At 40.5% G+C, this 27,263-nt stretch overlaps 1 protein-coding gene across 4 annotated transcripts in view; it reads right to left on the bottom strand.

Annotated features, from left to right (window-relative positions):
• Positions 1-27,263, bottom strand: part of unc5a (unc-5 netrin receptor A) — a 125,688-nt gene that overhangs the window by 56,375 nt on the left and 42,050 nt on the right. For all 4 annotated transcript variants that reach the window (XM_027284752.1, XM_027284756.1, XM_027284758.1 and 1 more), the window contains exon 2: positions 6,788-7,003. In XM_027284752.1, coding sequence (XP_027140553.1) covers positions 6,788-7,003 — 216 coding nt within the window. The remainder of the gene's footprint in view (positions 1-6,787; positions 7,004-27,263) is intronic.

Here is a 27,263-nt window from a genome sequence, read left to right as displayed (position 1 = left end):
AGAGAGGGGTGGAAGTTGGTGTGAGTGCGCCGATTGGCTGCTATAATACCACGGATAAGTATTGAGGTATTAAAATAAAGGTTACAGATCATTTCAGCTAAGCCTAGCTTATCTCCCCCATATATCAGAAATTAAATATGTCATCACATTACAATCCAGGATCTAGCCAATCAGAAAATACATATATTATACAAATGAATCCTGTACTAGCTGGTTTGCAGACACATGGGTTAGCCCCCTGGTGCCATAACACATTATTAGTTTTATTCAGAAAGTGATAGATGGTTTTAAAAGATTTACTGACTACGTCAAATGCGGTATTTAGACTTCAAAGGATTGAAGCTGATGCTGATAAAAACCTGGGAGTTATATGAAGGGGTCCCTTATAGCGGTTTGAAATGAGGATTTGTAAAATATGAATATTGAAGAATTTAATATGGTATATGTAATTCATATGCTTCCACTGTAACTCAGATAAATTCACTTTTATCAAGAAGAAGGCAAATGTGAAGCATTTGATTACTTTCTCCATCATCTTCTGTATTCATTGTACCCATACCTTGTCGACACACGGTTCAATCAACAAGGAAAATATAATCTCCACACCATCTTTAGAAGGCAGTTGCCGAGGTTTATTGAAATAGGAATGTGAAATCCGTGTATTTTCCACCTGAGAGGGTTTGCTGCAGGGGTGACAATGCGACACGTGAATTCAAAATCGTTTCCATCAATGCTGGCAGATGAAATGCAAACACAATCAAATCAGTCAGGCCCATACAACAATCCTCCCCTCAAATGCCAATCTCCGTTCTCCTCATCATGTGTCTGATGAGAAATCATAGTGTGGGAGCATCTCCTAATCTATGCAAACACACTGTCAGCATTGATTTGTTCAGAGGGGATGTGTCTTTATTAGGACTCGCCAGACATCTGTTTCTCCAATTCTATAAAAGATGACCTGGGAAAGACAGTGAGCCTGCCTGGGCTTTGGAAGCAGTCACAGCCATAACAATTGAGATAAGTTACTGAGGACAGGTAATGAGAACCGATAGACTTGAGGATGGATCGATATCGGACATTGATACCAGGAGAGGAAGGACAAATTGTGACATCTCTTTCCTTTTCCATGTTCAAAGGAGCTTTTGAGACAATTGGCCCTGTGTGGATGGGTCTGTGTGTGTGAGGGGTCCAAAGCGTTCACAGAGTACAAAGGGGTGTCAGTAACTTGAACTGTAACTGTGCAGCACACACACGGTCAGACAGAGTCTTTTGTCTTTTCTGCCTGAATCAGTTTCAATAAACAGACCTGTCTGATGAGGGCAGAGGTCACGTCTGCTGTAGACAGTTATCCACATGTCATGTTTTCCAGCTCTTGACCTACGACTACTGAGCCGTCTGACTGAAACATGTCTGCCTCAGACCAGGTTCATTTATTAATTTAAAACCTCGCAGTTACTTTGACATTTGGTCTGCGTCTGCTGGGAGTGAACATGGATGGAGTTTGCTGAATTTTGCCTCTGCTGTGCCGGGGCCAGTCTCGTTAATCTCTGAAGCAGCCACATTTTCTAATATCGCTTCAGCTTGGTTCTGCCGCGTGACGGTGAAGGGATTATCGATTACGGCCTCCACTCTCTTTGATCGGTTTGTTTTCCTCATTTGATATCCTTTAGTAATGAAAACATGCGCAGAAGTCATTAGGGCTATGGGAATCCCTCGACGTTCACAACGCAGATATCACAGCGGCAGACGAAAGGTTGCTTCAAGTGCGTTGGTGATCGGCCGTACAACCAGAATCAGGCGATCTGGTTTGACTTTTAACTCATGCTGCAGACTGAAGTCTCGCAGAAATTTATCTGAAATTGCATTTCTTTAATAATAAAATAAAATACAACAATAAATAATCATTACTACTATTTTATTACTTAAAAAGATTGTGAGCAGGGAGCAGCTATAAGTGGGAATAATTGTCTATAAAGTTAAACGTTATTTTCTCATTGCGGTATCGATTTGTTGTGCACATTCATCCATTTTTGATATTCCAGCTTACTTAAACAAATCCACTTTAATCACACTGATGTTAAAATAATAAAAATTAAGTCCAACATTGCCACAAAGCAGTCCTGTTTATTGATCTGCAACACTACCCACAAAGGTCTAATACGGGCTCAGTATAAACAATATGGTTGACAAATGTATACTGTCTCACAGTATATTATGATATTGCTCAGCCCTATTTGAAGAAATGAGAATTGTTTTTCTAATCAATAGTTTTTGATACATGTAACCTTAGTCTGCTCCATGCTATGATTCATCTTTATCTTTGATACTGTGGGCATCTTGAAGTGGGTAAGAGCGGTTCTCTGTATTCGTCTCTCTCCGCCTGAAACCTTTGGCAGTTGCTGGAGATCTAAAATGGCTCCATCTGGACTCTCTTTGTGTATTCAGATATCACTGAAGAAACTGGGTGCCCTCTGTCTTGGCCTGATGGTTTTTTTAGTTTGTCTCAGTTATTGTATTGGTACTAGTTATCTTGGTTGGCGTTTCATGATTAAATCTTTTACATGGTTGGTTATTCACGATTTTATTTTTTGTGTAATTCAGATTGTGTTCCCTATTTTGTGTTATCTTCTTCATGTTGTGTAACCCTCTCAGCTAGGACACAAATGATAGTTTTAATCTTAAATGAGCCTTTACTGATTGGAAAAGGTTAAATATAAATAGACACTTATTTTATCCTGATGAGATTTTGTTGATGGTTAACAAGCAACTTTATGAGTTGAGAAAATCCCGTAGCTCCGGGGTTTGTGAAACCTTTTCAAAAGCAATTAGACAAACTCTTGTGGTGCTAATGTAGCGGCTTTGTACTCTCTCGTTGCGTTGTGTACTTCACAGAAGAAGACCGTCTATTGGCTGAACACACACAGTCAGTCCCGTTTACCTCACACACACATATACATCAGGGGGACAGCAAGGTCCGACTGCTTGTTTAGTATTAAAATGAACATACATGGAGAACAAAATGTAATATACCTGGCAGAAGAACACACACAGTCAGTCCTGTTTCCCTCACACACACACATATACATCTGAAAAATGTAAAACGAAAAGAAAGTGCAGGTTATCTAACCACGTGTAATTAATATAAAACAGTAGCGGAGCTCACAACTCATGCACCTACTAGGGAGACAGCAAGGTTCGACTGCTGCTTTCCCCCCGGGATGCACGGCCCTAAACTACAGGGGTGCTGCCTGCAAGTTCCATAGGACAATTAAGCCTGTGTGTGTGAGTTTTTATGGCAAGTGAAATCATCCTCACCTTAACTCTGTTACACTAACAGCAGACTGTTTTGCTTTGTTAATGAAAAAATAAAACCCTCACACATGCAGTGGAAGCCCAGTTACAGAATGTTTAAAAGACTATATGGCTATTACATACCCATAAGGTATTATTGATAGGATAATACAGTACGGCAGATATCAGACGTCTGCCACGTTAGGCCTAATCAAACCGTAAGTGTGCTTCATTGTTGTCGGCCCACTCATCCATCAAAGACTGAGAGAAAGATTATCGTGGTGACAGAGAACAGCCGAACAAAAGCGCACGCCATCTCCAGCAGTGACTCTGACTCTTGACTCCGGTGTGCCTACATGCCATTTCAATTATTTTATTGCAGGAATTAAGAGCATTAACTCCACCCGCAGCTCAACTTTAATTTACATAACAGAGGAACAAGGATCCTTGATGAGAATCCCAATTAGTTTGAACACGGCAGCCAATGAAACGGAGGCTGTAATCTCAGGAGCGTTTTTGATGGCTGTTTGGTGGTCACATGGGTGTAAAAGTTTTTACATCTCTGTCTTTGTTAGTGCAGGAGAAGAGCGTGGATTGGAGCAGGGAAAAACAACCACTCGAGTCAGGTAGGAAATTTCTTGTAGAGAAATGAGTTATTTTGAGAAGGTGATTTTTCACTGTTACACCTGGTATGAATTGTCAATCAATTTTTGTCAACTTGGCTATGTCTCAAAACTCCTCTCTCCTCAAGGCATGATGTTGATAGCGGCTTCTGGTGTGGCAGAAGTCCTGGTTGCTTGGCAACAGGTACACGTTTGGAGTCCAGTGTGACTGTGACGACAAGGGTGAGTGGACAGCTTGACAAGTCTGCACACATACAAACACACACACACACACACACACACCTCACGTTTCTTGCAGGAAAGGGGGGGATTAGAAGGAGCCATCAGTAAACTCCTCGGGGCTGTGCTGACATTAAACAGCACAAGTGTTTGAGAGATCGATGTGGGTACCTTGGAGCAGCCATACCTCTGGACAACCACGTGTCCTTCATATCTGCAGAGCTCCACACATGACGCATTCATCATCAAAGGCAGCGGGGGGAACACAGAGCGATGTGCAGAGCTGCGTGGAGGCCTTGGAACTTCACAAGGTCTCCAAAGATGGAGCCCCTCCACTTGCTGCAGGGGTCCGTTGTACTCGGCATGACAGATTTGTTTCACAGACAAATAAATGCTGACTATAACGGCTAATAACCACATGGCAAATGGTCCCATCATCATTAAATGTTGGCAGAGCACCGTTGCATTGGTAATGTGATGTACCCATAAACTCAGTAGCAGTTTATGGGGCACATCGTGTTCTTGACAAAACTTGCTGTTGACAAAACGCAATTCATATTCACTGTATCAAAGTTGAGCAGCTGACTCCACAATGTCTCCCCCTCAGTGAGAGCTGCATAAAATCCAGAAATAACATGTGTCTTATAGAATAACTGTGTCTACCCACACTTAAATAACCAGTTTACATGCACTGCAGTAACCTGTATTATTTATCTGTATTATTTATTTACTTAAGTTTGAAAGCATACAGGATGTAGCTGTGTTGGTGAGAGCGGTCTACTGCAAACTGCATTCGCCTCATTCTTGTTTACATGATATTTAGACATCATCTTACTGAAGAAACGTGACTGTAACCTGGTTACTTAATGTAAATGCATTTAAACTCACTGAAGCTCACAGAAAGACAATAATAATAATTATCGGGTGTTGTTTAGCTCAGTTGGTAGAGCATCCGCCCCACGTACAGAGGCTCCGTCCTTGCTGCAGCAGCCCAGGGTTCGAATCCGACTTGTGGTTCTTTCCCGCATGTCATTCCCCATCTCTCTCTCCCTGCATCCCTGTCTCTATACAATAAAGCTCAAAAACGGCCAAAAAAATATATCTTTAAAAATAATAATAGTTATGTACTTTTATTGCATGTTACGGCTTTACATTTACTACCCTGTTCGCCCTCAAAAGATTGTTAATATTGCTCAATGACACTTTGAATTTGTATTAAATTCAACAGCTGTGAGAAACTGAGTAGAGCTGTTAATGAAACACTGGGAGGAAAATGGTGCAGGGAATTTTATCAGTGTTGACTCACTGACAATCTTTTCTTAATAATCCAAATTCACAAGCACTCCTTTGTGTGTTTACTTTCTCTCCTCAGTACAGGAAGTACAGCTAATGTTTCATATTGTTTTAATGTAATTATTCACAAGAGCCTGCTTACAAGATGCATCCAAAACAAGGTCCAAATACATGAGGTGAAAACAACTCTGACAAGACTGTGTGAGCGACTGCAGGGTTGTGACATGACGAACAATATAATCCATTTTTTTTCACCTGTATTTAGAACAAACTGAACTCTACTGAAATATAGACAGTGTTTTACCGTCTTCTAATTTCTATTGTACAAGGAGAACTGAAGATTAAACTAGCTCGCCATGCTTCAAAATCATGCAGCTAAGAATTAAAAAAAAATAATCTCACGTCTCGGTTTATTTGAAAAAGAAAAAAAGAGAGAGAGAAAGAGCAAGTGCAGGTGAGGCTAAGTCACCACTCACATCAATCAAAGCCACAGTGAGAAGGAATATTTGCATTCATTTGTAAACTACATCAGAAATCTTCACCTACTAAATTGTCAGGTTGAATCGCTAGTTAACCCCATGACATTTTGTAGACAATTTATGCCTGCATCTGGTGAGCAGCTGCATGATGATTTCAAACCCTGAAGACCAGATGGATAAAATGTTAGCACGGTGAGCTCTTTATCTAAAAACAAAGAGGCAAAGTGTGCATGCAAAACGATATATTCCTGCTTAGATTTTCCTTCCCTGCACCTTCATTTGATGGGCGTGTCTGCCTTTTATGTGTACTTCACAGTTGTCGTGTCCATTATGGCTACACGTCTTAACATTTGCAAGTGTGTGTGTGTGTGTCTGTGTGTGTTTACCCTCCCCAGAAAAAGCTGTCATTTCCACGGGTCTAGGTCCCAATCAGCTGTCAGAGACTCTGAATGGGTGGTTTGAATTTGCCGATCGCTGCTGAATCACACATCAGTGTCATACATGTTTATGACACTGATGGTGGAGGCGGGGGGGTTTGCAGCACAACAGAGAGAAAAACAAACAGGTCTCCAAGGTGATCGAGACGATTTCTGAGACTGAAACCAATGTGCTTATTATGAGACTGGCAGGCTAAATAGGCTGGATGATGAGCCAAGAGCCTGATGGAGCACAGTAATCACAGGCAAATTGCAAACCTTAGTTCCAGCACGCAAACACTTTACATAATGCATCTATGAAGTCATACATGTCACAAAATCGCAGAAAAAACAGCATTAAAAAAAGGAGAAAACACTGCTCATCTCAGCTTAGTGGCATTAATGAGCTGAATTTAATGCAAAATTAAAAAAAGGGAATGAATGACCAAGAGTTTGTTTTGCGTACCTGTGGCTGGGTCAACAGTCCGCTCAATCAAGTGGTCGTCCTGGTGAACCCACTCGCCGTTGCACTTGAAGTAGATCTGCGTGGCCGGGGTGGAGCGGCAGGTCAACGTCACGGGCTTGTTCTTCACAATGAACTCGTCCTCTGGCTCCACCAGGAAGTGAGGCAACAGGTCCGAGAAGGCGGCAGGAAGCGTCGCTGTAGCGGTGTGCTCGGCGCCTTCAGAAAATAGAAGCAGGGATGTTAGAGGGACGCAAAATAAAAACGAAAAACGCTTTCAAATTGTCATGGAGGCAGGAAGGCCTTTGTTGTGGCTGACTTGACTAGCGAGCGAAAAATGCAGCAAGATGCCAAGTATCTGATTCAGAGATTCGGCGTCCTAGGCAATTTGCGACTCATACATATGCATACGAATGAGGCAGAAGACGACTGAGACTGATTGACAGAGAGTGAAAAAGAGAGACAGAGCTGTATGGATGAGAGTTGGCAGTGACAGAGCTCGGCCTTGTGAGCACTTGGCTGGGTCGGAGGGGTAGTTGGGAGTCCATGTCTTTACTCCAGCTCTTAATCACAGCCCTTTAACATCACCACTGATGGACCAGCCGGCCATAAATCCTATCTCTGCGACCGGGCCACTTTACACGGTGTTATACGGCTCTTCAACCAGGACTCTAACTCCACAGACATTAAGCAAGACTGGGTGAGAGGCAGGAAGGTTAAAGATGACTGACAGTTAGACAGCCAGTTAACTTGAAATCACGTCCTTTATACGCTTATTGTCATTTTAGTCCTTCAAAATCTTATGACATATAAGAGACGTGGAGGAAGATGCATCTTAACCGTGCGGAGCTACGAGATCTGTCCTTCAGGCAGACAATGCTCGAATTAACCGCAAACTTTTTGCACGCTGAAAAATGCTCAACACAAACGCTGAATGACACAAATAGAGCCTACAGGATACACATCCTTCCTCCGTGAACACAGTTCCTCTCTCTCTAAACATATTAGCCTTGTGCGGGAGATAGCGAGAGGACACAGAGCAGAGTAGATAGAGGGAAATAACCTCTTTACACCACCAACACTCAGGGGAGACCAGTAAATCCCAAAATAAAACCCCTTTAAAAGGAGTGTAATATTAATTTACTGCCCTGAATCCAATATGGCTGACAGACCAGGCATTAACAACCTTCTCCATCACTCCCTGTGCAGCACGAGAGGATGGGAGTCCACATCTCTCATAATGAAACGGCAACACTCGCACTGACCTTTCCTCTCCTCTCCTCGTCTCCTCCCTCACCCCTGCCTTCGTTTCATCCTTACAGCCTGCTGATGCCCGCGTTAGGGATAATATTACGTTCGCGTCATAAACACCAATCTTTGTATAAAGACATTATCTGTCAGTTCCTCCCCCACAACACATTATATTAATGTCTCTCTCTCTTCTCCCATTTTTCTTTTACCCCCGTGTGCTGAGTTGCTAATTTATCAGGATGAGATACAGTGAAGCATGCCACTGCCGCTGCCGCTGAACCCCATTAATGTTTCGTGTACATGTTTAACTCTTAATGAAAACTAAATGTACTGTGTCCAATGAACGACATAGATCACTTGCTGACACTTTGCCCCCCCCATTTTCCAAGCACACTTTCTTATTGCAAATGCATTTGCAGAGGAGAGAATGTTGTTAATATGGCAGCTTCCTATTCAGGACAACACAACCGCCTGACATTATTTGCTATGTATGCGAGTGTGTGTTTCTCGCCTCGCAGTGTTGAAGAAAAGGCCACACAGTTCATCATGAATAGTGAGTATAATTGCTCTAACGCAGAGCCAAAACTTTGCTAATAAACAGCGTGGGACCAGTAGGTCAGGTTGTTTGAAAGTGTGTTGGTCCTAATGATGGCAGCTTCTTCTAATGGGCCGACTTCCAGCTTTGTGACCACGGCCATTAGCCGGCCGGGCTGACCCTCTGTACTCCCCGCAGACTGAAGACGACAGCTCACTAAAACAGTGGGCGAGACTCACCTCACACCTGCCAGGTTAATCATCTCATAGAGGACAGATGATGTTAAAACTGAGAGCGAAAACTGAAAGCCACCTGAGAGGCTGAAGAGTCGTGAGCCTGATGAGCTCCTGATGTTGTTAACTCGCCGCTGGCTTCTCATTTACAGGGGTCACATTCAACATGAACTCTCAACTTTTGATGTTTCCGGATTTGTGTTTGTGTGTGCGCGCACGCACGCTTGTGTGCGTCGCAGGAGGTGGGGGTTAGTCTCCCATTTTAGTGCATGCACTTTAGGTTAATGAGGTTAAACACGTAATTTCTTTAGAGAAGTAAATTGTCATTTTATAGGGGTGCATTCCAGTCACGCACTGCTTTATATCAAACCCATAATGGAGGGCTGATGCGTAGTAAATTGGCTTAGATTATTGTCACGACACAATGTACTTCAAAGTCAACGGACACACACACACACACATGCACACACACACACACACACTGTATCAGCCACTTAACAGACTTCTTGCAGGTCAATGCACAAATCAAATAGACATACAGCAGCACTATAGGCACTGCATTAGATTCCACTGAATGTGATTGGCTAAAGCCACCATTAATTGTCAAATGCATCCAATAAGTCCATTGCCAGATCGTTTAGCAAACGCGCACACACACACACACACACAAACAGCAAACACAGGATGCTAAATGTCTCCCTTGTTGATCGTTCGGCCAATGAAGATGATTTAATTGACGCAGCATCCTGGATGTGTTGCTAGGGCTCAGTAACTATTAAACAACTCTGTATTCCAGCACAAGTACAAACATTCTACAAACACAGAAGATAATAATAGAGAAAGTTATAATTTTGATTCTTGTACTTTAAAAAAGAAGAAGAAAGAAACAGAGGTTGTGACATGATATTTGTCTGCAGCTGCTATTCTCTCAAGAGACTGCTCATCTGACCTAAACATGCACACACAAACACGACAGGGGTGCACCATGTGTCAGTGTGCTGAGCCATGATGTCCAGGGCAGATTTCCTGCCGCGTGCAGACCCCATGTCTCATCTGCCCAGCTGACCACGTCAACTCCCAAGTCACATCCACAGAAGGAGGAGATGATGAGCTGGCTCAGTCAGAAAACTTTCACAATATATTAAAAATAATATTCCTGTAACATTGAAACTATATATGCACACACCACTGCATTTTAAAAAGCACGCTGGATTAGATTTTCACAAGTGTTGCAGCTTTGTAAACGTCTTTTGTTACCATCCATCTTCAATATTTTGTAATGATTTTTACTTTAATGTCACGTACTGTATCGCTTTCCAGGAGTGGCTATCTATTTTTTTCACACAAACCTCAAGTCTTATTTTGAAATAGTCGCATTCATCCCCATTTCTCCTCTGCTCGTGTCAATGTGCCACGTACTGTCGCCTTTTGTTATCTCCATTTGTAAAAAAAAAAAAAAAAAAAACATTTATTTTTTAATTTCACTCCTTATTATCTACTTTGAGAACAGAATTGCTGAACGTACCACAGTGTGACGATGTCAGCAGGGAGAAAATAACCCTCTTTTGTGTTCCTCCCTCACGGCACCAACACATCGTGTGCCCTTTGGAGCCAATTACATTTTTTTTCCTTCTTTTTTTACAACGTCATGTCCCCAAAGGAAAGCATCATTGAGCAATCACTGGCCATAATTTACATCACAGTGATGAACAGCGGCTATAACAAGCGTTTTACGACACCATCAGCGTCTTACAATGTCCTCTGAAATTAATTCAATTAAAATTACTATGCGGAATATTAAACCATTTCATGTTTAGCTGCCATTAACAACAAAGTGAAGATCAAATATGTCACAATCACTTTGTTGGTTGATGTTTTTCTTCAGGGTGCTTGGGTTTGCTCGAGTGGCTTTCTGAATGCCTTTAGACCACTGAGTGTCTTTATTCGGTGATCACTCTAAATATGATGTTTGTACATTAGGGTTCTGGGAATGTATCTAATGTATATTTAGAAATACTTTCAATAAGCCATTACTGTTTAAACATAGGACAGCAGTAGAAATGGGATGAGTAACGCACACACACACACACACACACAAAAAAAAAGCTCGATCCACCATCATATATAATCTGGAGCACGGCTGACTGATGTATGTTTGTCCCTGGATGACAAATATTTACTCCTCCACATGTCTGGGATTCAGAATACATTTTTCAATGAGACAACCGTGTTTCAACAAGCACTCCTTCAACCGCACACACACGCTCCTTCTCTGTCAAACACACACACACACACTCCTGTGTACTGTACATACACAGTCATGGAGAAAATATAGACTGCAAACATGGAAAAAAACAAAACAAAAAACACTTTATCGATCAATGGGAAATGCAGAACTATGCATGAAATCAAAAATGCAGGTTTGCGCAGAATTGTTTAAAACACCAACAATTTCAGATACCATACGATATCTCTGGTCATTAAGGTATGTCTGGAAAACAAATCAAATCACTGACTGGTGAAAATACAATTGTATAGAAACAGCTAAGACGGACTGAATAAACATGAAGAGATGACACCCATGGCAACCCAAAATGAATCACATCAGGTTTGCATCAGTGGTAAAGGATGCGGAGAGGCTTAGAGAAATTGTTCGGGGAAAGAAGGACAGAAGGAGGAGGAGGAGACTGGGAGGATGGATCTGAATAAGTAAATCAGTCTCACACACGCCACACGTGACGTTATTACAATCTTCCCCCATTTTTAAATGAATAATAAAAAAAAGAGGCTGCTAAGCATGTACATCAATGCAAAGGCTGTACATCTCTGTGCATAAATTACAAATTCACTGTTCCCTGACGAGAATATTTTTATGATAGAAGTGCTTCCTGGACCTCAGGTCAAATCGTTGCCATCAAAAGCTACAGATACAAATGATATGAATCATCACTACTCAAACAGGTAGCACTCTCAATGATTAAATGTTTTTTCAGTTTTTTTTTTGTTTGTCATTTGTTTGCCAACAAAAGAAACACAAAAGTTGGAACTGTTAGTTCGTGTAAATACGACGCACAGCAACACTATTAATGAGCCACCAACACCTTTGAACAGGAACTTACACATCTGCTTATTGCAGCATGCTGATTTTTGTTTATTAAAATTTTCCTGTCGTCTATTTGAGGCGACGCCTCAGCAGGGGGGTCCAAGCGGGGAATCGACTTTATGCCGTCTACCTTTGCCACCATCGCTGACACCTTTGCTTTGCTCGCCTTTCAAGGCGACGCCGGCTTCAAAGGCACGCTTGCCTTGAAACCTACGAGACCACTTTAAGTTCCTGTCAACCCAAAACCGTACATTTTTAGAACTGTTAAGTGACAGAGGCTTGCATGTGTGCGAATATGTTTGTCAGAGCAAACGTGTGATGTATGAGAAAGCGGCTGAAAATGAGGTTTATCGATATCAACAGCTGGGCACCTGGATTTGTGTACGTAACAGCAAGAGTGCTAACGAGAGAAAAATCTCTCCGCTATACATTCAGACCTGTTGTTCAGAAACTGTGTGCTCCTATTCTTAGAAGCATCATTAACACTGTGTGGACTAAGAGTCTGCAGATTGGGTGGAATATTCATATTCATCACTCAAGTGCCACAGCTGATGCTTTGTCCCCATTTACCCACAGATGTTTCCACAGACAATCCCGTTTCATGGCTGAATCAGCCTCTCAAACTCAAATCAGTTTTATATAGCAGTGGATTAATCACTTGCTGAGACTCTCCAATAAACTCTGGATCCTGTGCTGAATAATTCATTGACTACACAAAGTTGTGTGTTTTACTTAAGTTACATAATGTGATGTCCCCTTTCATTACAAATCTTAGGGCATTCCAAATTAAGTATGAAAGTGTTTAGCTGCTGTGCAAAAAAAATAAAAAATAAAGTTTTGATCACTGCCTTGTATAAAGTAGCAGCTCCCCAGGAGATGAACATGCATAATTGAAATTCAGAGCATCAAGATCAAGTTGCATTATTAGTTGGAAATGTGCTCCTCTTTGAGTGGTTGTGTCTAAAAATAATTTCTGATCATCAAAACAGCATATTATACAGAGGACTTGCATCTCTGCTTTGTAAAGCTAACTTTAGCTATTTAATGTTTGCTACCCTGAGGTCATTTCAACCAAGCAAAATATTCAGCTGGGGGGAAAAAAAAAAGAAATTACATCCTTCTGCAGAAGTCTTTAAAATTGAATTCATCTCACGAGGCTGCAGACTATTTTGCTATATTCACAGTAAACCCTTTACAAACACAAGTAACACTTGATAGATTTGGCTCATTTTAGAGGCAGATTTGAAATGCCTTGCTGTAGCAAAAACTCAGGATTTAAATGTCTCTGATTCTTCAAAGCTTCACCTGTTTGGCAGTTCAGTGCATGATGCTTTTCAAAAAGAGTCACAGAGCTTTAAACACATTTTGACTTAATAACTACACGCAATCCTCAAAGGAGCTGAAGACACAGCGAGCTGTCGCAGATGCAGCCGCAGTCTTTGCCATCCAAGGCACGCACGTGCGCACGGATTTGTCGTCCCTTTACTCTTAGCCGGAAACGAGGTTATCCACAAGCAAGTTGATTACAGAACTCAGCGCAGGCATGGCAAGGAACAGAAACACAGACGGGGAGGGAAAGGAGGCATTCTTTAAGCTTTGAAATGGATGTTAGGAAATAATGAGAGGAAGGAGGAAGGGAAAAGGCAAGAGACAATTTAGATTACCAAGTTAATCCTTTAATTACCGGATACGCCTACAGCTAAAATAAAAAGGTTTCACACGCTGCAATTTACAACTGTGGAACAATTCGTGCCGCAGAAGGGAGGCAGACTGCCATAATGATCAAGAGCCATAAACCTTAAAATAATGGAATGTCAGTATCGCTGGTAATCTATATTGTTTATGATGCAGGAAAAACTGAACAAAAACACTACAAATTGCAATTCAGAGCTGGAATGAAACTTACTCTGTATCCCATTTCTCATATTACAAGCATTGGTACTTTGAGAGCCTTGCAATTAGGTAAAACGTGTTCTTTTTCGGCCGACCGCACAGCGCACAATATGGCCAGTGTCTACTCAGAAAATGCACCGCCAGTCCAAGGAAACAGGTTCAATTTGGCAAAACCATAAACCAGCGGAGGGAGAGTGTTTCACTGCCGATATCAGCAGATGCTCCTTAAAGTTCGACAGTCTGTTCCGAAGGCTTTTGACACAAACTGTTGTGAACGTGAGGCCCCCCTGCGACACTTGTCAACCATGTCAACCTGCCAATTCCTTTCTCTTCCTCCTCCTACTCCTCTCCTCCTCGTCGTCTCATCATTTACACTTCTCCCAGTGAAGATCTGGGTGGAAAGAAATGGGGGATGACTTGCTCTGTCTAATTAGTGTGACGGAGCATGGAGGCTCCTCAGCATCAGACAGAGAATTAGAACACAACACGAAGATATGATCCATAACAAGGCTGAGATAAAGCATCACCTGTTCAACTCTAATTACTGTAACAAAATGCCGGCACCAACTTTCCAATTTAACAGACCACCAGCACTTACAGTACTTTAGTGGTGACACACTGTACCACTGGGCTCGCTAACAATACAGTGTGAAGATGAGGGAAGCGAGGGCTTAAGTGCAGAAAGGAAATCTCACTGGTGATAATTTGACGATGCACCAAACTACTGTTTATTACCATATCCTATTACTATCTGACCTGTCTGTTTCTATCTGTAAAAGGAAAAACACACCTTTGTAGAAAAGGTGTAAATGCACACAGAAAATATTGTGTATAGATTGTCACGGTCTGTTTCTTACAGTGATTGGATCTCAGGCAGGTGTAAGGTGTACAGTAGAGCTATTGTCTGAAAACTCACAGTTATCATACTATGAACATTTGATCATCTACGGTGTTGAATTCTAGTGTTATGCTAGTAGTACTTACTGCTGCACTAACATGTCCTTGTCCACTGTACCTTGAGTACTGTACCAAAGAAATAAAATTGAATTAAATAAAACAGTTTTTATCACGGTAAGTGCTAGAAATAACTGGGTATACCATATCGTTTTAAATTGTGATTTTCTGAGATGTACTGTGAAAATCTTGTGAGGTGCATGACCGCGTTCATAAGAACAAAATATGCCTTGTAAGTTTTTAAAAGGTCAATCACAAAAATGCTCATTAACACCAGGTTTAACTGAAAACGATGGATGTCATTATCCAGATAATACATTAAGATAGAGATCATGTTAATACCAGATGTCGATGGACTCACTATATTAGCCATCTTAGCTTGCTAATATTTGCTATTCAGCACAAAATGCGGTAGAAGTGAATGTCAATAGTTTGAAGGTACAAACCAATTTTCTGAACCATTAATGGCTCTAGGAGGAAAAGTCAGTAGATTATGACCACCAATGTGGACCAACCAACCAGCAGACATTGCCATCCTTAGAATCACGCTGCCATGCATGGCTTAAAAACTGATTTTGCTGACTTAATGAGCCATGAAAACACACATACATAATGTGAAGTCATTTGTAACATCTTTCATTTTCTATATCCTCCATATTTTAGAGACAAACAAATTGGAAAGCCTCCACAGTCCACGGATATGATGAGAACAACAAACGCTGCAAGTGCAAGGAATGCCAGAAAAGACATGTGGCAGCAGCGTTATCGAAAGACAAACGTGTTTACCACAATGTCACATGTTCAGGCTCCGAACCGGACAGAGAAATATAACTGAGAATTACGTAGAGAAATGTGAACCTGTTTCAAAATAAAAGAAAGAGTCTGTTATCTAATATGACTTTCCCTCCAAAGCAAACCGAATACATCTGAAGTCCATGTGTGTTCAGGGTATCAGTCAAAGACAGAGGCAGCGAGCAGAGTGGGAAAATCATTTCAACCTGAACAGCTTTCAGATTATTCTCTTGGCTCTTATTTATTTTATTTTTTTCCCCCTTCCTTCCAGTCCTCTTGACATCACAACCGAAGACACACAGGCATCTGTGATTTAGCAATGCATGAATACAAAATCGCTTTTGGGGGAAGCACATCATTCAAAACACACCGCCTCCTCCATTGAGGTTAATCGACCACAAAACCAAAAAAAAAAAAAACAATAAATAATATAACAATAATAATTTGGGTTTTTAATGAAGCACCAACTTTGGTGCATTGAATTAAACTCTGAGTGTTTGACAGCAGTCACATGTAACATTCACCCCAGCAAAAAAATAAAAAATACTGATCCGGATAATGTCCTGTCAAAATCCCAGTGATCGCAGCTGGTTCAACAGCTTATAGCCTCCTCACTTGAGAATGACTCATGCAACTTGGCCTTTATCTGTGCATATGTAATCAGTCCTGTAATATGTTCATGACTCCTCACCTAGTCATGGACTGAGGAAAATGAAGTAGTACCCTTAGTGCAGAACATTCCACCCTGTACACTGAAGTGAATAATAACAATAATGATGCAGGCCAATGCACAGTCACTGCAGACGTCAATGAGGTAAAAATAAACACTACAGTGTTAAAAAAAAAAAAAAAACACCCCAGCAGATACTAAAATAAGATGATAACCAAGATATCCAACTAAAATTCCTAAAATTCAACTGCTATTGCCACTCGTTTCCTTCCCACAGAGTCTAATTTCTTTTGCTTTAACAACATTGAAGCTGGTATAAAAGAGGGACGAGGAAGAGATGGTACCACACTTGAGCGCAGTGCTTGTTCTGCCTTAACCCTGCAGATCAGATGTAATGTTATAGGCTTTAAGCTACTTCAGGTTCTGACTGCTAATGCAGACACAATTCCCCTTATCTGTGACGGAACAACTCCTGACAGAATAAATGTGTTATTTTACCTCATCAGTTTCCATTCAAGAGATACAGTTAAGAACTTAAAACAGAAAATCTGGAGGGAAAATAAAGACAATGAGGAATTGCGATTAGCAGGAGGCACAATTGAATTTAGTTGCAGATATATTGTTTATTTCCCAGTAGTGGAAGTATTATTTAAAAGGATAAAGCTGGTGATATTCTATAATTTGTTTACTGTAAACAATTCCCAAGAAAGACCAGAAATTCAACAATGTCTGTCTCACTATTTTCTGACTTCTCTTTTCACTCTGTCGCAAGGCCATCTGTTCCTACCGAAGACGTACGTCTTTAAAACACAGTCACAAACATACATATTCATTTTCTAAAAATGCATGGCACTATAGTTGTAGGTCAAAATTAATCAAGCAGGAATAAATATAATAATGTATTTGTTGTGGACTATTTTAAGCTGCGGATTAATACACATTTGGTGCGTTAATTAGTATTTATGGCCTCGGGACAGTGTATGTATTGACTCTGAAAAGCATACCATATTCATGGTAATGAAGGAACATGTCACTGTGTGGCTCACTGATGTGTGTAATATATTATTGCCAATAATAAAGCTCCACAGCACAGAGGAATTCGATATAGTATGCCAATGTATCAGGATTTAAATAAAAAGACTATGTGTTAGCAGGATCAATATATTGTTGGTTTAAGTTCTTTCAGGGGATCATACAGTACGACTATATGAAAATTATGATGTATCACCAAAGATAGAAATCATTTAATTCAGTGAAACTACTAATAACACAATACAAACATACTCAAAGGTAAACTCACTGAAAAATGTATGTCCAGAGTAAAAATACAAATACTAAACTATGATGTTAAATTATTGATATAACAAGTAAGAAGCATTTTAATGTTGCAGCTGCTCCAGGTGGTGTTCACACTAGCTGCTGGGTATTAATGTGTTTTTCATATACACTTTTTAATGGAAAAATAGATAGGAATCAAAGTGTAAAGTCTCAAATAATGGAGATACTCAAGTACTGTACATCAAACCCTCTCTAGTACTTGAGTATTATGCGTAGTTACTTTCCTCCTGTCAAGGGGAACAAGACTGTGTCTGAGGCAGATAAGCAGCACCCGGGGATCCTCCTCCTGGGCCGTTACGCCAACCGGCGATCTTCTGACAGGTGATGTGATGAGGCGGGACAGCGCCGCTACGCTGCTAATAACACCTCACCGCAAATAAGGGCTGAAGACACGCGCCGTCTGATAACAAGGAGGCTGCTCTCATTGTGCAGGAGTCTTCATCTCTGTTCTTATTTTCTACTCGTCTGCTCTTCTCTAATTTTATTTGATAATATTCCGTATCCCCTTTTAAAACGTATATTGAGTGAGCGATGAATAGTGGGCATGTAAAATGAGTAATATGTCACGTCTACTCCAGATGTTTGCCTCTTGTGATCCCGCTGAAAGGGTTTAAAACTTAATTTTTCAGCTCTGTAGTAAACTTAAATGAGATTTAGAAAGAAATCATCATGCTGAACTTGTGCGGAGGCTGTTTTTGAAATTGAAAATCATTTGCTGTGCAGTATGTTAAAAATGACAGGATGTTCTAACATTTCCAGAGTTTAGTAGAAATAGACCAACTACATCTACACCATGTGTATGGTGACGATGATGGCAGCCACAGTTATATATTTTATGCCAAAATCCACATGAAAAACCATTTTTCATCGTCTAAAAATGTGTTTCTTTTTCTGGACTAATAGCAATTCGACTCACATTGGTTGTAACTGTACTGTTTTCAAGTTCAACTTTAGTGGAGTTGTAGCAGAGGCCAAGCTGCAGTGGGCTCATCTGACACAGAGGGAAATTGAATTTATCAACACAATGGTCAGCTTCTTTTTTTCCCCTCACTCACATCTGCAGAGGGTTACGGCCTCATGCACAATACACAAATTCTTCAAGCCGTCCTTGAGATTGTCCCATTGAGACTTGTGCCTTTCAATAGGCTGTTTTGTGAATAATAAAAAAAAAGGACTATGAGGACAAATGCATGTTTGCTTTATTATAGTGTACATGTTGAGCAAAGAAGACCTTTCTCCCAAGATCCCTCAACAAAGGCAACAATAGCTGGGTTTTTTCTTCTCTCTGCCTTCCCAGTCCATAAGTCCGTAAAGAGCCTTGATGGTCACGCTCTACATTAGAGAGACAGAAATGGCTTCCACATCCAACCCAATAATGTCTATGAACAATAGCAAAGCATTAGTTAACTGGCAATAAATATCTGAAAAGAGGCACTTTGCGCCAGGAAAATATACCAAGAGAATTCGAGCTACAGTAGGAGCCCAGCGGAGACATCTTATCAGGGCTGTCGACCAATGCCCATAAAGGTGTGAAGAATGGTGGCAAAGGTTTTAACGGCAAGAAAGATCATTATCTAAATTAAAAAGAACACTTTTAATAAAATGGCTCAGCACATAATTTTGTTCTTTTTTGTATGCAGTATAGAGTAGAGAGTCGTAGTGACTAACTGCAATTAGGGCTTTTCTTGTTTGACTGTAAAACTACTAGGAAAATGGAAGCTTCAAACTATAGGCTCACTCAGACCACATTTGATTTTAATTTGGATAATGGAGTGGCATTCAAGGTTTTTTTTTTAAAGACCTGCTTTGAAAGGCAAGGCAGGTGATGACTGACTGGCCTGAGTATTCACCCAGTGAATTTGGTTTTAAAGACAATTTGCAGGATTCGCAGACAATAACAAGAATTTGAAAAGGGGAAATGTTAGTCATACTAAATTTAGCACGGCAGGCCTTATTTCCCTTTAAAATACTCTCAGTCTAAATAATGGGCCACTTCCTCCAGCACATGGTTTGGCTTCTAGGTAACCTACTACATTAGAGAAAATGTGGGCGGACCACTGCCAATCTTTGTCCATGGAGCAGGAGGGAAGGAAAATTATGCACCCACATCCTGCAACATTTAAGTATGTTTTTTTTGTTGTTGTTTTTTTTGTATGTACCACTGTGCTGCTGCAAATACTATAACTCAATTCTGGAGTGGAGCTGCCCACTGAATTTAGAAAATTAAAGTTATCTGTAATCGAGCCTCCAGCCAAATTGGTGAGCTCTCAGTCAAATCATCGAGGTTATTTAAAAAAAATAAAAATAAAAATCCCCTTTGCCATCGTCCACAAAACAATTCAGAATGAAATGTCAAAGTGTCATCGGGCAAAATTACTGAATGCATTTTAAGAAAAATGGTCTAAGTATTTGTGAAATATGCTTTTCCTTGTCTCATTGCATAGTCAAATAGGTTAATGTTAATTTAATCTCTCTGCATCTAGTTTGAGAACAGATATACTGTATGTTTATTTTTCCTCTGAGACTGGACATATTGCTAGCCTTTCACTCCTTGTAAAAACATGCATCTTATTAGCTAAAAAACTAAAAAGGTTAAATAGATTTTTTCAGTTCAATTCATCAGTGTTTCATATTAATCTGGTTTGCAACAGATAATGGACACAGTAATAACAGCTAATTAATGAATAAAAACAAACAAAGAAAAAAGCCTAAAACAAGCATGAGCAAGTAAAAGCAACAACTTAAATAACAAAGCACCTCGGGGCTGCCAAACATCATTGAGTGCATATTAATTAACAGAGTGCAAATGAAGTGATTTTATTGTGCATGCTAAACAGAAATGTTTGAATCTATTACACCAGGATCTAAGGGGTCTGCATTTTAACTCTGTCGGACAAGAAGCAGCTCAGTCTTCGTTGTTTTGTGGATGGTACTATCGATGGCATTTTGTCTTTTTAGAAGTTAGAGAGTGTGGAGTGACGCTCATCAATCATCTTTCTAAAGTGATGCAATACGGTGAACAGCGTTTGTTTTTGAAAACTCTTCATCATCATTATGTGGTTAATGCAGCGGAGACTTCTTAAAAAAAATAATCTGTCTTAATGGTGCGTTCAAGTGCTTGTGCTAGAAAATGAAAAACACATTTATCTATTCTGCATTAAGTGCAGCCAGATAACCCGAATATGGCGTTGTGTTATGAGTCTCGTCATAACCGACATCACAACACTCCACATATCTATATACTTTGTGCATCAGTATCAACACATGCTATTTTTTTACTTGTGAAGTAAGAAGACAAAATCCTGCAATTAAAGTATGGAGGACAACGTGATCCTATATCATCTACATTAGACTTAAATAAAAGCTGTGCTCTAATTCATATTTATATGAACCACCACAGTGGTGTAATACAAAAGACAAGGAGGAAAGGGAAACAACAAAGTGCCAAATAAAGATATTTCAGACAGAATTACAGAGAAAACACTCATGTTATTCTCACAGTTTCTAAGATCTCCTGGACAAATGACTGAATTGTTAGCAGCACTTGTCACCGTGTCTCAGCAGATAAAAGCTGATTGTATCCACTGTTCTCAGTTTTTAGTACAAGAGGCTGTTTTCTTCCCCTTCAAATGTAATGATGAAACTTCAGATAAAAAAAAAAAAGAAACTGCCGTTGTATTATCTATTTGATACTTTATTCTGTAATTAAATCCACATTTGATAGAAATGTGCTGTGGTTATTATCCCGTCAACGCTGCATTAATGTGGTTTCCAGGGTAAATGGCAACAGTTAGTTAAACCTATTATGCTATTAAAACAGTGCAAGTAGTCATACTATTGTCATTATTGTCATTATTATTGAACCAGTAATTTTGAAGATACTGGTAATCTGTATTAAAATAAGCACATTAGGAGGATATAATCATCAAAATTGCAATGATTATTTTTTCCTTCCTACTTTTTCAATTGAGACTTTCAGTGAGACTTGTAATTTTCCAGTATTATGAAGCTTTCAACATACACACAACACTCTTTACAGTGCTTACAACAAAATTCCTCTTTGTTCCACTTCATCAAATTATAGCCTGTCACTGTACGTAGTAATAATATACAAGGTCATCTGCAAAAAGATGACGGCTCAAACCTTAATAGAGACTAGAGAGTAAATCTGTTGGCGAGGCTTGATGATTGAAACTGTTAATTTATCTTCAGAGCTGCATACAATAGAAATCAGCTATATACATATATGTAATATGAGGACCAGTCATACATCCAACCTTATATGGAGGCTGAGCGACTGAGCAAACAGCTGGCGGCTCCCTGCAGTTGAGGGAAGTGCTTTTGGTCGAGGTTATGTATGTTTGTCATTGTGTAAAACAGCCCTTCGGTTTTTTTTTTACTTTATTTGTTGTTGCTGTGAAGGATCAGAGTTCTGATGTCCGGTGGCAACCCAACAGCCCACCCCACATACACCTCCAGTGGAATGACAGATTGCCTATTTCTCTATCACCTGTGCTAGGGCCGGGCCCATGACACCTGCTAGACGAGCACAGTTTAGTGCTTTCCCTGTCAGCTAACGTATGGGTCTATTGATGTGCTGTGACTGGGCCGGGCTGATCCTACCCAACACGCATTAGGGCCAGCTGTTGTGCCTCATCTGTCTCTGTGTGTGCCCTGATAGCCACCAACAGACAGTAAACACAGGCTGCTACAAACATAACGCCCCATCTACCTTCAACCAGCGTCCCGCTGCTCATAATGCCATTATTTGCCGGCCCCTGACTAAATGACTGTAGAAGTGCCGGCTTTAATTGAGTCCAAAAATGGCTGATGGGGAAAAAGATGTTGATTCACCGCAAGTACGGTAATTGCAGTCTTGATTACAACCGTCTGAGAAACTAATTCAAGGATTTAAGATTCAGCGAGGCTTAATGGAATGGTCTGCAGGATCTCAGACTGAAGAGTTAACAATGCAATGTAAACACTACAAATTACATGTTTCCGTGTTTGACACCAATGATTAAGGTTAAAGAATTCAATGATGATTACACGAAGGGCATGAAAACAAACAAATGATCTTGATAAATACATGTTAAAACCAATCCAGAGTCATTAAGTAATCAACTGAAAAAAGAAAAAAAAGAAAAAAGAAAATCCCCTTTCCATGTCCGATCTTGTGGATTTCACCGCATTCATTATGAGATAAGTTGAGACAACAGCACAAAAGACACAGGGAAACTCTACCTACCCTGTTGAGAAAGATGAGGGAGACGCCCTTTTCAAAGTTTGAGCCCATGAACCCCTGAAAGGTCTGTTCATGCCCCTGCCGGCATGAATAATCACCCCCAGCTCCCCTGTAATGTGCTGCGGATGATATATTGGGCCACATTTATTACTGCTCCGCTTCCACCTGGCTAGGAGCAGCAAGTCCTCCATTAATAAGAAAACCCAGGCCCTGCAACAAGATGCAGCCACAGCACAGCCAAAGACCACAGGCTTATCCACTGTTAAGACCGCATGACCTATTTGGTAAGAATTGTAGTCATGGACGGCTCCCATTCTGCCTGTAAACACAGCATGATATGAAGTTTCTTTTGGTTCTTCGAGGGAGTCTGTTCAATAGTTCAGGGTCACTTCCAATACTAATCCGTGTACACTTTCACATGTCTTTGTAAGATTTCTGTCATCTCAGCCGGGAGTAAGCAAGACTCCAATCAAGACGCATTAGCTAGTAGACATATGCAAGACAAGTTGGTTACGAGTGAAGATTAGTCCTGCAGGATAACGCATTCTTCTTAGAATGGGATTAAAATTGCCAGCACTTTGGAGTGGTTCTGCAGGATTAGAGCACCATTACATGACATCCTTTAAGCTGTCAAATTAATTGTACAAATTTGGCCTTTAGACAAACATGCCATACTACTGATGTAGAAACAAAACCGACTGTTTGTGACATATGGGTCATGCTGACATGTGTTTTGAGGAAACAGATCTTAAAAAAAAAATCTATCATCTGTAATATTTAGGGGGCAGAAATAATAATCATAAATATCTTTTGATTTGGGTATAATCACCTGACAATAATAAAAATAAAAAAAAACATTTCTTTTCTTGACCTTCAAATGAAGGGAGGGAACAGTTCCTCTTACACAGAGTCTGCCATATTTCTATGTTTGTACAGTAGCCCAAGAATAGACAAAACAAAACACTGACTCTAAACAGGGCCTTTTCCTTTGCAAATTTCACAGCCAATGTAGCTTCTCCTACACACTTTGAAAGGGAAGAGTGAGGTGAGGGAATTCAGCTGGTTGCAATCTGCTCAATCAACTAAATCCAATACTTTAAATATCATGTAGGCTTATGGCCGAGACCAGGAAAAATAGAAACCTAATGATAATGAACAAATCAATACACCAAACAGCAATCTGAAGTCCATACGACTACAGAATAAGTCTTGTCTAGTTATGTGATTATGACATGATGTCAAAAATCAGAACATTTCTTGAATGGTTACTTTTCTACTGGAATGAATTTTCAAGCAAAACACTGCACGATTGCAGAAACCCATTCCAACATCTTTGGCAGATTTACAGAAGCTTTTACACAGCCCACCATCTCCTACAGCCTCTGAAGGTTGCTGGTTTTCTTGCTGCTGCTCTCCCTCCTTTCATTTCTCTCCTTCTGACGCTATAAGCTGCAAGTATTGCAAATGCAGGCCCGAAGTTTATAAAGGTCAACATTGTTAAGTGCCTGTATGTATGTGGGTATAGCCATTCTGCATTCAGACCTAATATTGACTTCAAGCATAAAGAAAATGTTGCTGGTGATCACATGCGTACAATCACCAGCATACTTGGTGCGTGTACATGTGAGCGTGCAGCATGTGTCTGAGAACGTATGTGTGCCGAGAGGTTGCGACATGAATCAATTTAAATCCATCTTCTACACAGAAATGACTTATTTGTCCAATTTATTACAGAGTGTTCCATTCTATTGTGAAAGGCCCGAGAATTCACACGCCTCTTGATTGAAATCATTGCCACTGGGAGAACCTAGCCAACACCCTCAGAGGAGCTGCTATTCTGAAAGTGAGTGAATCATTGATTTTCAGCAGGAAATCATCAAGGCGAATCTATGGTAAATGAGAGAGTGGAGATGGCAAATGGTCTAGTTCAGCAGGATATTCAGTTATCACTGCATTCTTTTATAGACAGGCCACGGTGTCCAGCTATTTTCAAGCTTGTGGTTAAGTGAAGACCAGTCACTCTCAGAGGGAGCTTGTTCCTGCGCTTTAGTAAAGTGCAAATGGAAAGCACCCTCGAGTGAGCAAAATTGTGTGAGAAAGACTTTGAAAGAAATTGTAATCTTGCCAAAAATAAAAACCGAGACACGAAAGCAATAACATCCTGAACAAACACAGAAATCCTATTGTGGGTTCCACGCCAAAGGGTTGCTCTATGAAAATGAGCTGCTTTGATGTTTGATTAAAAAAAATATCACACTACTTTGAAAGAATTGTTTGAAAATTAATAATGCTTGAATTACAGGATTTAATAAAAAGGGCTAACGGGACCTAGCCAGTTCAGTAAAAAAAAAAAAAAAGCACATTATTGTAGATTCACTTTTTTGACACCAACAATTTGATGTCTTCATTGCGAAACAAACAGTTCACACTGGGCTAAACAATTATTCACATTTAAATGTCAGTTTGTCAAATGGAGTTTGGTGAAGAGAAAACATGTTTTTGCAAAAATACTTAAAGTTACATGAGCACTGAAAATAACAGTCAGTAGGTATCAGGGGATTGCAATTAATCCAAACACTTTCTGGCAGATGTCAAATTCTACACATTAATAAAAAAACAACATTAAGCAATGACAGAAGCTACGAACCAGAGAGTAAAGGTGTCTGACTGTGGTGCTGCTGACAGTGAGCGATAAATATTAAGGCAGGAAAAGCTCCTTGTTATGGGTGTGGATGCTCTTGGTATGAAAATGTTTTTTGAGGCTAAAGCATTCAAGATGATAACGGTTGCCACTTTATGATGTGAAATGTTTGGATGTCGTCTTCTGCCCGTCGCCAGGTCTGTTTTTATCTGTTTTATGTAAAGCATAGTGAGGAGAAAAGGTCAACTTTAGAGCTATAATATAGAAGACGTATGATTTTCATTCGTCTGATTTCAGACAAGAAATGAAGACTGCAGGCAAGCTATGTTGTCTGGCCTTTCATGATTTAGTTTGAAACTCAGCAGCAGAGACGTTGGAAGCTGAGGTCTGGGGGTGCCCTATACTGAGGGGCATTCCCTTTAATACACCAAACTTCATCCAATTTACGACTGCCATCTTAGAAGAAATGTTTAAGCTTCACAAACACATACCTTTGCTGTTATCAGGCACATAAAGTGTTTTGTGTATTTGCACGCTATGACATTGAAGCAGATGTAGATGGACCTAAAAAGGACGATCGGCTTTTGACATTTGTCCAGGATTAAAAATGAACTGATCTTTTTCGCATGACAGTTATGATCAAACTGACCAATATGCTTGGACCATTGATGATATTGTGAATAATTTCGTATACGAAGCAGAGACCTGGAGTTTGTTCCTAGTCTGACCCTGTGTATGCCTCAGTATTTACAGCACTCGCTCCCTGAAAATTAGTACCAGTGCCCCTGTCTGTTCAGCTGATATTTTCAAAATGTACTTCATAAAAAGCTCAAACTGCACAACCAACAGTAATGGCTCGAGCAGAAAAATAAAAATGTTGGGCTTGTCAGTGAATTCAGACTGCTTTGTACAAACCTTATATAAAAACACATTTGGTTCTGCGTTTTAATGGAGTCATGACTCATCTAAAACATTCATCCGGCTGTGTCAGCCTTTAAAATATAGAGATTATACAACTGATTGACTTGGCTGGCCTGAGGCTTCTTGTTAAGGAGCTGTGCCAGAACCTGACAGGAGGAAGTAAAAGAAAATGTTTGGTTCAAATGTCCAAATGCAGGAGTACATCAGTAAGTGAAGTGCTCGGCTGTCTTGAGGTATATTTTCATGTGGAAGAAGCCGTCAACAGGACAAAGAGCCGTGTGCTGCAGCTGCACTCCGGTTTATTCGCTGCCTGGTATGAACAATAAAAAGGCTGGCACTGTGGTATGGGGTGTGTGTGGGTGTGTGTACACATCTGAGTGCATGTGTGACTGAATCTCTCGAGCAGCTTAAGTGAAAGTGATAAGCAGTAGAAACAGCGTTCTGCTTCTCACAGGCTGCTTCCAACGATCGCTGGGAATTCATTGCTCTTTCTAACTGTCAAGCAGCAGAAGAGAAGGGGGGGAAAGTGTATTTAAAGGATTTTCACAGTCCTTAATGCTATTTATTACATCTCAGCAGCTGCAGCGAGGAGTGGCTACATGTAATTGCGGCCATAGATCTTTTGGCCTGAAGACAACCAATCAAGATGGATTCCTTTCCCGTTGCTGGAATTGACCGTGAGTGAATCCTGGTGACTTAGAGATGGGACATTATTTAACATGGACCCAGAGTGACGTTAAGGAGCATTAGGTTCCGGGGTTGTTAAAGCACTTGTCACACTCCAAAGGCATCCATCTGCACAACGCTAGCTTCAATCAATAGATAAGTAATCGGCCGCAATGAGAGCCAGCGCGCGATATTACTCACCGACTCTGTCCTGAAACAGCCCCACCGCCGAGCGGG

Source organism: Larimichthys crocea, chromosome I, assembly GCF_000972845.2.
Source record: "Larimichthys crocea isolate SSNF chromosome I, L_crocea_2.0, whole genome shotgun sequence".
Classification (NCBI taxonomy): domain Eukaryota; kingdom Metazoa; phylum Chordata; class Actinopteri; family Sciaenidae; genus Larimichthys; species Larimichthys crocea.
Note: the sequence above shows the minus strand (reverse complement) of the source record. Positions and strands in the feature narration are given on the sequence as shown.